This window comes from Acyrthosiphon pisum, chromosome X, assembly GCF_005508785.2.
Source record: "Acyrthosiphon pisum isolate AL4f chromosome X, pea_aphid_22Mar2018_4r6ur, whole genome shotgun sequence".
NCBI classification, from domain to species: domain Eukaryota; kingdom Metazoa; phylum Arthropoda; class Insecta; order Hemiptera; family Aphididae; genus Acyrthosiphon; species Acyrthosiphon pisum.
Window position 1 is genome coordinate 29,079,335 of NC_042493.1, and position 13,677 is coordinate 29,093,011.

Below are 13,677 nucleotides of genomic sequence, written 5' to 3' on the forward strand. Positions count from 1 at the left end.
TTTTTTTCCATTTGTAAATACAATTTAAAATTCCGAAAAAATGAAATACAATTAAAAATTACCACGTTAGCTAAACATTAACGAACAGTATACTCATAACAAATTATTATATTGTTTGTAATTGCTCCAGCAGTAAGTTGTGATTAGTACCCACCTTCGCGGTATACACCGTCACCCGCCACCACGGTTCATGGCGTTGGCCAATGGCTTGCAAGATGCAACTTGCAATATTTTGTATTTATTTATAGCTACGTTGCTATTCATGGCACATGAAAATTAGAGATATCTCTAATCTTCATGTCATGGAATATAATAATGATATAATACCCGATAGGATGATAACGTTTTATATATTATTAATTATAAATTAATTATTATAAAAGAAAAAAGTGCAAATTATAGATATATTTGCTAGTGGCCCAAAACGTATAAGTTGGTACCGGCCCACTGTGCTATAGAATAGTGGCACACCGGGCCAGTCCGCTACTGGTTTTTACTCTCAAATATAACTCTCAAACATTTATATTTAATACATTTTTCTTAAATATTACAATTGACAAACCAAAATAACAAATTATAACCACGGAAGGACAAACATTGTTTTAGTATTTATTGATTTATTGATTTATAGCGGATCTATGTTTCTACGGAAACAAAATTAAGGTATCAAAATTTAGTTTTTCGGTGAATATTCATCGATGGTAGGTAGGACATCGAACAAAACCACTTGTTGGCACTCAGCGATGTCCACACTATCACCGTGCCAAGTTTGGTCGAGATCGGTTAATCCGTTGCAAAGAAGTATGCCGTTTAGTAAACGGCTATCCCGCGTATAAGAGGTTGTAATACCCGTATATATTGTCTCCGTCTTACAAGTCCACAGCTTTTTATTTATTTTAATTTTTAAATGAGTTAATAGCACTTTAAAATTTACAAAAAATTTACAATTTTAAAATTCTCATTGCTCGCTTTAAAATTAAAATATAACAAAAATTCCATGAGGTTGTCTGGATAATAGTATTACCTTTAGATTTTATAAGAGGTTAATTCACTCTAATTTTTTAATTAACGGAGATACATGTGTTCTCCTTCGCGTAGAATTTGCTATGTTACGCACAGACGAAGACACAGACGGAGACACAATCGAAGATAACACATGCGGGTATCGCGTACTCTAAATTAGAGACGGTGTTTGTGAAAAGGGGTTATTTGGCGCTATCTCATTCTCAATAATAATATCTATCGAGATAGCCAAATATCAGTGCCACCAGTCGATCCGGCGTAAAATTATTTTCAAAACAAAAGTATGATATTTAATTATTAAAAACTGACTTGTGCCCCTTTTCACAAACACCGTCCTCTTAATGAACTACCTTTTATATACAATTAGCATGCGTATATTTTAAGCTGTTTACTTTTTATTATTTTTAATAAAATAAAATGTAATTTTTACACAAATACATTTTGAACCTCAATTATTATATCATTCCATTAAGTAATAGTTACGCCGATGATGTTATGCTGTGTTCCGTAGGCGTGTGTTTCAAGTGTGGACATACTATCACCGTGCAAAGAAGTATGCCGTTTAGTAAACGGCTATCCCGCGTATAAGAGCTACTAAATAATAATTAAATGCAAATAATAATAGTATAAAATATGAAACTCACAGTTTTGTGGAGTGCAGCTGGCCAGCAGCAACCATAGCTATTCCTATATAATAAATTGACACACAACGATAATACAATAATTTAACACTAAATAATAAATATAAAACACTGGCTATTCGAGCCTGACAATAATTGATATAATAATTAAATGTAGCCCTTATAGCCAAACAGTAATACAAAATACGATTTTAATGCTGATCGCACTCACGACAATATTATAGGTATAAAATAAATATTTGAAGTAACCCGACGATTAGCGACCTGGTATACCAATAATAATAATACAAAATGTATAAGCGGCTATTCGATCCAGCGCTAACTATAATATGAAAAAAACAATGACAATATCTGGCTATTTGAACCGGATCACAATAATAATATATTAAAACGATTTGCGCCACGGTAAAAACAGTGCGGGTTCCCGCGTTGACGTAATTTGTCTGAGGACTGAGGACGGGGGCGCCGTGTTAAATTTGGATACCGGTGAGTGAGCCGACGGCGGCGGATAACGCACCGGGCGTAATCTACGATTATATAATGGACAACAAGAAAAGGTAAAAATAAGACATGAAATGAATATGAATATGTGTTTGGGTGTGTGTGTGTGTGGGTGTGAGTGTCGGTCAGTGATACGGAGGACTGGCACGAGGCGTTTGATAATATATTATTATGACAATAATTAATGTTCCGTTCTCGGGCGGCAACACTCAGCATTGATAATATTCCCAAATGAAAAATATTAGTATATTACCCGAACTACCTATAATATCTGAATTAACATAATATCTAAATTCAAAAACATAAAAATAAATTTTAAAAATGTAAAAAATAAATAAATAAATGTTAATAAACGTAATGTATTTTAAAAAAATGTGTTACTTAGGTACTGGTTTTTAATTTTTCAAATGCCACACCATCAATCATTATTTTTCCACTCTACAATATGTGGTTTTCCAATTAGTTATTCTACCTTGGGATTTTGAATATTACATGTTGTTTCATATGAACATCCTCCAGTTTTCAATCTGTTATACCTTTAAGGAGTGAATGTTTTCCTAGATTTGGCATTTTCTGATTCTCACAATTTGGTCAAAACCATATAACTTAGTAAAAATGGTATTCCTAACGGAGTAGTATACATTTTTATGTTCGCAGTATGGTTTTTTTTTGTCACCGCGGTTATTTCACAACGTTCAAGTGAGGATGTCCCCTTCGAACACACTGATTTTATCGTGACTCAAATCACGGGGAGATTTCACACTCGTTTTCCACCTATAATTTACCTCTCACACAAAAATATTCAGCGTATAACATTTTACAGTGAGATTTCACATGTAACATGTTAACGAGAGCGACGGTCGGCGGCAGCAGCCCGTCGACCGATCGTGTCACTTAAGTTGGCCCCACCAACATTGCCCGATCGATTTCGGACCGGAGCAAATATTTTGCAAATTCATTTTCAGAATTTGCAAATCACTCGCTGCCCCACAATTTCCGTTTTAGAGTTAGGGGACAATCCTACCTGCGCATCGTTAGGTGACAGACAGAGAACAAAATTTATGATTGAATTTGTTTAAACATTATTGTAACGATTTACCTACCTATTTATACATAAGGTAGGTTCCGAAAAAAACTTTTATAAAGTAGGTATGATTTATAGTAAGTAAATTGTAATTAAATATTAAAATATATATACCTACCTTATGGTCTTTGTTTTAAGTTTAATTAATATATAAAGTACAACGTGATTATTTGACTAATTATTTATGTTCGGTAACAAATTAAACTGCTTACAATATTAAGTATGAGATTGGCTAATCCATTTTTTGTATCGTCCAACGGGGTAATCGGAAAAAAAGACCAAGGAAAAAAAGACCAAGAAAAAAAGACCAAGGAAAAAAAGACCAACAGAAAAAAAGACCAAGGAAAAAAAGGACAATTTACAATTTTTGAAAACTACATTTTAAAACCGAGAATAATCATTTTAGTTATTTTGTTGTAATTTTATAATTAATATGTACATTATAATATATTTTTTGGATATTATACACAGTATACACACATAAACAGTATACACACATAAATACAAATCTTCATCTCTATATTATTATATTAAATACAATATAACTTGTGGTATAATAATATAGAGTAAAATAAATTTTTATTACTGGAAATTCCCTATGTTGAGATCACAGTGACCTTTTCACACTTTATCATAAAATATAACTAGTGGTAAAATATAAAGTAAATATTATATTAAATACAATATAATTTGTGGTATGATATTATAGAGTAAAATAAATTTTTATTACTGGAAATTCCCTATGTTGAGATCACAGTGACCTTTTCACACTTTATCATAAAATATAACTAGTGGTAAAATATAAAGTAAATATTATATTAAATACAATATAATTTGTGGTATGATATAGAGTAAAATAAATTTTTATTACTGGAAATTCCCTATGCAGAGATCACAGTGACATTTTCATACGTTTATGCTATTATTTTAGTGAACAACATTTAGTCTGTTGACAGTCACTGAAGTGTTAAAGTGTTAAAGTGCTAAATGGAAGTTTTTAAATCCAACAAAGGCGGTGACAAAATGCCTTTTGAAGGCTACACATATACTGTTAAGTACGTTGGTGTAAATCATATTACATGGAGATGTTCAAAAAGAAATAGTACAAATTGTCCTGCAATACTAAAGACTAGTATCTTGAAAACAAACCATTCTGTGACAATAGGACATAATCACTTTGCGAACAAATCCGAAGTAAATGCCATGATAGCTGTATCAAAAATGAAATTAGCTGCAAAGACATCTTGTGCAAATCCAGTCGAGATTTATGCTCAAGGTGTTTCTGAGTTAGACGAACGTTCTAAGTCAATGATGCCGCTTGAAGAAACCACTAAAAGAACACTAAGAAATCAAGATCAAAAGACAATCCTGTGGATCCTGTTAGTCTTATGATTTAATGATTGAAAGTAAGTACTAAGTCTAAAATCAAGATTATAAATTATAAATATAAAATAAAATACGTTTAATAATAATAGTACTGACTTTAATGATGCAGGTGGGTAATCAAATGTGTAGTCACACAAATAAAGCATGTTTGTACTCTAATGTAATATATAACATAATAATATGTACTTTATATTTATTAAGATGATTGGTGTACAACTGGAAAACCATTCCACAAACGTTTACTGCTTGCTGACAATGGAATAGGTGCCACTGAAAGAATAATTATATTTTCAACAGATGAAGGATTAAATAATTTAGCATGTGCATCAACCTGGTACATGGATGGGAACTTTGCCCTTGCACCAAAACAATTTCAACAACTTTACGTTATACGAGTGCAAGTAAATAATGTTTCTACTACAGTAGTTTATTGTTTATTGCAAAGAAAAAGCATGTCAACCTATGAATCAATGCTAAACACAATACTAAAAAAGTGTGAAGAAAACAATTTGTGTATAGATCCAGTAATTGTACATGTGGATTTTGAAAGGGCCATGATTCTAGCAATTAAAAATGTTTTAGGAGATCATATAACAATAAAAGGTTGTTTTTACCATCTTACTCAATCAGTTCATCATAAGATTCAAGAGTTAGGTTTAGAAAATTTGTATAGGAATGACGAAGCATTTAGTGAATATTGTAGGAAATTAGATTCATTAGCTTTTTTACCTACTACAGACGTTAAAGCGGGCATGGATTATTTGAAAAGTGTGATGTGTGATGATGCCATAGATTTAGTAACATACTTCGATTCAACTTATGTGAATGGTACATATAGGAGAATTGCACAAAACGATTTGAGTATAACTTTACGAAACTGTCCACCTATGTTTCCTCCAAATATATGGAATGTTCATGAAACGACTTTGAGGAATGAAGACCGAACAAACAACCGAACTGAAGGCTGGAATCACAGATTTAGCAAGCTAGTTGGACATAATCATCCCACGGTATGGACGTTGATTACCAAAATACGCCTGGAAGTTGCGTCCGATGAAACAAAGATGGCTCAAGACGATATAGGTAGGTATGAACCGAAAAAAAAACATACGATTTATGAAAAAATGCAAATTAAACTAATTACATTATGCGAAGATTACAAAAATGGTAAAAGAAATTTAGAAAATTTCTTAACGGCTGTAGCGCACACAATACGTTATCATTAATAATAAATAATACAATTTTCATTTTACTGTTATCATAGAACAATGCTGTTTTGTATGTTGTGGACACAATATGGTGTTCATTAATTAATTTTTTTCAAACATTTTTATTATATTTTATTATATTTAATATATTTTGTGTAACAGCGTATTTTATTTTAATGTGTTTTGTTATTAATTGTGTAACAGCGTATATTTACAACATTAACTGTTTACAGTGTTACCAGTGTTACAGTACTATATGTACAATACAGTACTACAACAAAATAACTAAAATGATTATTCTCGGTTTTAAAATGTAGTTTTCAAAAATTGTAAATTGTCCTTTTTTTCCTTGGTCTTTTTTTCTGTTGGTCTTTTTTTCCTTGGTCTTTTTTTCTTGGTCTTTTTTTCCTTGGTCTTTTTTTCCTTGGTCTTTTTTTCCGGGATTCGTCCAACGGTCTCTATTGCTGGCATACACAGCGGCTGACAGTCGCGATAATGATTGTGTCGACCCCGCCCAAACAGTGTGCGCAAACGATGAATACCGTCCGGTTGTGTTTCGCTGATACCATCGCGTTTCTCGTTGTCGCGATCGGCTGGTGGGCTGCCGACGCCGTAGTCTGCTGCAACAGTAGTTCAATCGTGAACGGTGGCGGAGTCCCGTCTTGCCAGAACGAAAATCGGACGTTCCACACGGTTGAGGCGATCGGCGGCGTCACGTGCGATGACAACCGGACGGCCGTGCCAGTCCGGAAGTGTTGTCCGCCGGGTCGGCCTTACGATCCGGAAGTGGGGTTCTGCGGACCAGCCGGTGCGGACGACGACGAGTATCTGCGGCGGATGATGCAGCGACTGAGGGACGGATTCCGAGTGGTGGCCGATGCGGTGGTGGTTGGTTACGATTATGAGCAGCCAATGTGCAACGCCACGCAAGTGCTAGTCGACGTGCCCACCACAGAGGTGAGCGTGCTGATGGAAGCGAACCCGTCGGTCGTCGAGTTGCCGCCGGGTTACTGCTTTGACCTGACGCCATCCGATGAGCTGGTGGCCCGGACGTGCCGGCCACGCGACCAGTACTGTGGCCAGGACGGTTACACGTGTGTCAACAAATGCTGCAAGCGCGACAAAATAATCGTCGTCAACGACGAGTGAGTCCACGTCGGTCTATGTATTAAGTACCTTTATAAAGTAGTAGAGAATGGTTATACCGAGCGTATTGACAGCTGCAGCTAGTGCCGTTGTTATTTGGCGGGAAAGGGATGGTGAAGGTTAGGATTTATCCTGATTGGCAAAATGTTGAATATGTGTGTATATACACACAGTGGTTTCGAGAACATGGTTCAAGTTTAGCAAGCGCTAGACCTAATTTAGGAAGTGGGTGTCAGGTGGTCTATGAATATTATGAAACCTAAGCATCCACCGTGTTTGTGCTATAGTTGCCAGATACTTGTTTATTTTGTCATTGTAAAGTGGCGCCCAAATCCAATCATGTTTATGTTTGAAAGGTGCTACCTATACAAATATAGTTTGGCTAAGGGTGGCTCTTCTGTGGCGTAGGTTATAGTAAATGACTATAATACATTGTGTTAAATTTTAATTCAATAATATCATATAAAGGTATACAAAAAAAGATTGTGAGTGGAGATGGTTTGTCAACTAAGGATATTTTATATTATATGTATTTATATTGTTATTATTAATACGGTAGCCGGTTAAGTTGAATTAATATTGTTTGTTTATTATCATATTTGCATACAATATTATACTTTAGAAGTTTCAAGTACCCACGCATAATATTTTTTAAATATAACACAAAACTAAACTCGTTCTTCATTATTTGAATATCTAGTTTCGTCCAAATTTGAAAATAAAATAACTATAAAAAAATTGCTGTTTTTTTATTATTTAAATTGTTTGGCTACTGAATAATCTATTTACGTGCAACCTTGTTTTAAGTTTTCAATCCTTACCCATAAAAGTTGAAAATGTTACACATTTTTAACAACAAAATAATTTTAGAATTTTTAATTTCATAAATTTCGTCAAATTATGCGACCTTTAAATGCTCAATTTTTGACTAGGTACCACGGTTTTAAATTAATTAACATGTAACAGTGAAGTCATTTTTTTTGAGTTAGGTAGAATTATATTACTTATCTAATATAAAAGGGGACATCCTACAATATTTGCGCTTGCAGTTGGTACTGCACTCGTATAATGTGTATAATGTACATGTATGTTACGTCTTATAGAGGGCTGTAATCAATATAGGTTTTTTTTTTCAACCCGAAGGTTGGTTTACAACTACAATTCTCCATTCTACCCGATTACTCGCATTTTCTTTAAGTTCCTTAAATGTTTTGACTTTTGCATCCCATTTAATTTGTCCTCTATAAGAGTTTCGGGGACGTCCTGCAGTTTTCTTTCTTTCTATCATACCTTCTAATATTATATTATGCAATTCTTCTGAGTGTCTCAGGGCATGTCCAACCATTTTCCAGCGCCTTGCTCTAATCGTATCTATGAGTGTACGCTTTTCTTCCACAGTTCTAAGTACTTCTTCATTCGTTTTCCACTCTATCCAACTCATCCTTTCCATGCGCCTCCAACACCACATCTCGAAGGCTTCTAGTTTTTTCTTTTCGATATCATTTATAACCCAAGTTTCACTTCCATATGTTGCAACACTCCATACATATGTTTTTATAAGTCCCTTCTTGATATTGAGATGTAACTTTTTTGAAGTGAGCAACTTACGGGTATAGATAAGTGAAATATATTTTTTATACAATTTTTTTATCGCTGCTTCACAAAATGTGCAACAATTTTGCAATTTTGCTATCTTTATTTTTTTTTTAGTTGTTTCGCTTGCTGATTAAATTAAGATTGGTATAAAGTATAAACTATAAATTAATAAATAACATGGTCATAAATTGAAAAACATTTTGGCACAATTCTACTGGTACATTGTGAAGGTTTCTACAACAGAAAATGTCTGTAGACATATAACATATTATAATATAACATTGTAAGTTATAACACCTGGGATGACTGGTTTGAACTTGAATCGTAAACCTGTCCAAGATTATAATATACATATTATATCCATTTATCAGCTACGTCCATTTTATTTTAAATGTTTTTCAGTTTCGAAACTATGATAATCTTAAAAAAACATTTAAAATAAAATAAAAAAATAATACTCATATTAGCTTATTTTTTTTAGACGTATTTGGCTGGTATATAAATATTAAATAGGTAAATAATACAAGTCAATGGTCCCTACACATAACGATTGAGGAAAAACAATGAATTTTTACTTCTCTTATGCATGTACATTAATTTTCATATATTATATTATAATATAATGATATATACATGCAACAGTCCTATATGAATTGTAAAAAATTATAATAAAGTTTTCAAAACGATACGTGTTTGGAATGACGAGTAATAAAATAAAGATGTCCGTGAACTATTTTACCAGCACAAGAAGTAATCTTACTAACCAGTAACCACTTTACTCCCAACAACTGACGCTAGAAAATGATAAAACTAACTGTAATTTTATTTTACTGACCAAAATTGTTATAATCGTGCAAAAACTTAGTGTTCATGAGTTTTATTCAATACAGCGTACTTAAACTGTATACCGAAATTATTTTAGAACAGTATAAACTGCATAATAATATGATATAAAGAAGTATTATGCAGTAGTGAGCATGTTTTCAGTTATTAGACAACATAACATACAGCCACACAGACCTGACATTTTGGTAAACAAGATAAAATAACTGATAATTGTTATTAAAACATTAAGACTTATGACGATTCAATTAATATTATTTTAGAATAGAATTATTAATTACAATAGATTTTCCTCTTTCCAAAACAACACGCCAGTCTAAATTCATACAAATAAATTAAGATTAAGATTTATAGTTTTATGTATGGTGGATAATTAATGATAATTATAATTTATGTTAATTATTAATAAGTGTTTTCAATAATCTCGTAGGTAAACTTATTTGCATTTATAATATATAAATTTAAATATTGCAATATTTTTATAATTAGCTTTGTAGTCTAAACTCTAAACATCGTGCATTTTAGCCTTTAGGTTTGAAATACTAAATTTAATTAAAAAAATCAGATCTTGGAAGATGATATTTTATTTACACGTAAACAATCATCTTCATTTATACCTAAATACAAATAATATCTAGTTTTTTGTTATTGATAAGCAAAAATTTGAATTTTCTGTTTTACTATCTAGATAATAAGGTTTTACATTTATCTTTATCTAGATCCTTTTGTGGAATTATCTGTATCTTATGTAGATATTTTTTTTTGTTATGTGAGTTTAACACAGTAAATGCCCATATGTGGTATTCATAGTCAATTTATGTAAGTGCGTATTCTGAAACATGGACATTTTTGAAACGAAGTTTTTTATGGCACGATGTGGAGCTAGCCGGGAAAAAACGTTCCTGACGAAATACTACAATTTATAATATATTAAACTGTTATTTTAGCAAAAACATCCAATTTTTATTGCATCATACTGATCGATATAGTAATACGATAATAATTTTTAAAACAGATTTGAATTCATTATTATATGTCTACTTGAGATTGGTTGGTCCATTTTTCCTAATTCACCACGCCAACCTCTATAAATGTAGCTGGAATATTTTATAATCTTGGCATTTTCAAAAAAAAAAACATTTGATTATTCGAGATTTATTCGGAACATAAAGCAGAAATCTTAAAAAGTAGCCTGGCCGATCTCAAATAGACATTCTAACGAATTCAGATCAGTTTTCAGAAATATTAACGCATTATTAGATCGATCGGTAAGAAAAAGCGGGAGCGGTAAGTTGTAGTCACGGTCCACGATAGATTGATTATATAAATATCTTGCGTGTATTGATAACATAATTATTGATAATACATCACTACACTACGTATAATATTATGCATTTATAATTAATAAAATATATACGTAATAAGTATAATATAATGTAGTGTAATATAATATATATAAGTATTGAATTGTACGTAGGTAATATATATTTTGTCACGCTTGCACTGAAAGTTTGGTTTTCGACCGTGGTTGAAGCATTGGAGAATGGAGAGCGACCATTTTCCGTCCAGCGGGTCGTAAAGTGGGAATCCCCATATAGTTCTGGGCTAAAAAGTGGAAATTCTCAAAAGTGCTTGGCACGTATATCACACATATTCCATGCACAACCAGACACGGAAATCTATACCATGGTCCTTACAAAACATAAACTTTTGGTTACATCTTATATACATATTATAATCTCCGTAAACATTTTTATTCCATGAAATTGTTTTCTTAGAATAATCTGATTGTTGCATATTATATCCCTGTATAGTGCTTTGCCTTTGCTTTGATTACACTTTTGTGCGTCGCGACCGCGTTTGGTATAGAGTATAGACTAGGTAATATAAAACAGGTATAGGTAATGCGAGGATTTGAAACAGCGTAATAAGATCTGCATATTATGCATTTATAATTATTATAATTTATAAATTGTAACAATTTGTTGACTTTAATATCAATTTTATTGGTAAGAAATCGGAAACTTTTAAATTTTCCTTTTGGACACATTCAATTTACATATGATAAACAATCCAGCAGAATCTACAATGGAAGATGACACCACTATTGATGCAGTATTTTCAAGATATTTTGAAAAAATTTCATCGCAAACATACGTATCATATTTCAGTTATCACAGGCCTGTAATTTCGATTATTGAGTGTGATTAATATAATAGTAATTAAATAGTAATAATAATCATTTTCATTTTCATTTATTTTTCACATTTACTTATTGATATTTACGTTTATTTTGAATGGTCCCACTAAAATGTATTTGTAATCTATAATATTTGTTGGAAATGAAACTTCGTTTCTACCGGGTGTCCCATGACAGCACTCAATTTTTTTTTAATCTATTTAGTTACCTATAAAGTGACACCTAATAAGGTATACCTATATGTTACCATTTAAGTACGAAATGGTGTTATTTAACTATCTAGGTACATTATATAGACTTACCAAATAAAGATGATCAACTATATTATATGCAAAATAGGTACTAAAATTTAAAAATAATAATTATAACGCAGAAAAATTAAAATAGGTATTGTAGAAAAACCCACTTATTAACATAGTCAACTTTTTTACCTTAAAGTTTAAACAAGGCTTAAACATCACAGAGTTGGTTCTGCTGAGTAAACATTAGCATTGACGTCGCCATTATAAATATCAGCAAACGTCTTTTTGCAGCGTATCGTTATCCCCATAATTACACTAACGAGTATAATAATATATTATATAGTGGTCCGAATTGGAAGCAGAGTGAGAAGTCGTTTACGTTGTCCGCCTACGAAACAGACGCGGAAGGTCGTCCTGTCGGCTGGTCGAACAGCACGGTGCTGCCTTATTGCATCGATCTCCCGTGTTTCAATAAGGAAATATTGAAAGACGGGTTCAAGTTGACCACGAATGGCAGCCTTTACCGTACCGACAAAGACAAGCTCGTACCGGACACGAAATACTGCTTGGAGTATTATACCGAGGCCGGGACACCGATGGCCGACACACAGCCTACTGGCGTTCAGGCGTTCATATGCGCTGAAGACACCAAATCCTCAGCCATCCGAATCTCCGGCTGGAAGCGCTTAGTCATTGTGACTATAGTTTCATGCCGTCTGTCGTGTGCCTGGCGCTCACGCTGTTCGTGTACATCACACTGCCTTACCTCCGGAACGTCCACGGCTATTACGTCATGTGCTACGTGGCCTGCGAGCTCATGTCGTTCGTCTGCAGTACTATCAAACTAATAAAACTTGACGACATAAACAGCCCGTTGTGCATTCCATTCGGTATGTCTTACCTGTTTTTTTTTTTTGATAAAGGTAAACCAAAAATTTTTTCAAACGCCATTTGTAAAATGTATAAGGAGCCTTGTATTACATTTTCAAGCTTATTTAGCCAACATATAAAACTTTTATTGACATTCACAGAAAAAAAAATTAAACATTGGAAACTGAAAATGTTCGTAAACAGTTCAAAACAAATCAAAGTATTTATCATGTATAGTGATTGCTAATGTAAACAACCAGTGAAAATGTCATGTTTATACGAATATTTGTTTTAGAGTTACACCAAAAACCAAAATCGATTTTGTGAAAAACCGATTTTGCGTAAAAATTCCCGTTTTTCCTTAATTTTTATGTTGTTTTCCCAGCGATTATGAAAAAAGTTGAGAATTTTGAACTCCCAAATTTACCCACTAGATTCACTTTCCCATCGAACAAGAAAATCGAAGCAGTTTTACTGCTCTATCAGTGACGACAGACATAAAAAAAAAGCTGAGTAAGTGGATGTCGCTTTGCTGTACAGTAGATTACAAGCGGGTCATTCTATAATGGATGGTATTAAATTTGAATTCAATGATATAATATCATTGTACAAGAAAAACGATTCTGAGTGGAGATGGTATGTCAGTCTAGGTATAAGACATAATATATACCAATCTATGGTATTAAAAAAAAAATTGATCTATAATAGGTACCTATAATAAATTCCAAATTAATAATATCACAATATCCATTAGTTACTTATAACGCGTTATAAATCAACAACAAACCGTGGTACTATCATAGATAAATAATAGTATACTTTAGAAATTTCAAGTACCCACGAATAATATTATACAATCACAACAAAATAACTAAAATAGTATTTTTTATAGAATTAACTACTTACGTGGAATCTTGTTTTAAATTTTCAATTCTTA

General features: G+C 32.6%; 1 protein-coding gene across 5 annotated transcripts in view; it reads left to right on the top strand.

The window, feature by feature from the left end:
* Window positions 1-6,011: 6,011 nt before the first annotated feature.
* Window positions 6,012-13,677, top strand: part of LOC107882834 (G-protein coupled receptor Mth2-like) — an 18,635-nt gene continuing 10,969 nt past the window's right edge. For 2 of the 5 annotated variants that reach the window (XR_003838607.1, XM_029485293.1), the window contains exons 1-2: window positions 6,012-6,988; window positions 12,214-12,760. Coding sequence is in view for 3 of the 5 variants with exons in the window: in XM_029485293.1 (XP_029341153.1) it covers window positions 6,339-6,988; window positions 12,214-12,718 (1,155 nt within the window). In the remaining 2 variants the exon portion in view is untranslated. Of the gene's footprint in view, window positions 6,989-12,213; window positions 12,761-13,125; window positions 13,254-13,677 lie in introns of those variants that run through there. The other 3 variants (XR_003838608.1, XM_016801807.2, XM_016801806.2) reach the window with 3 other exon arrangements.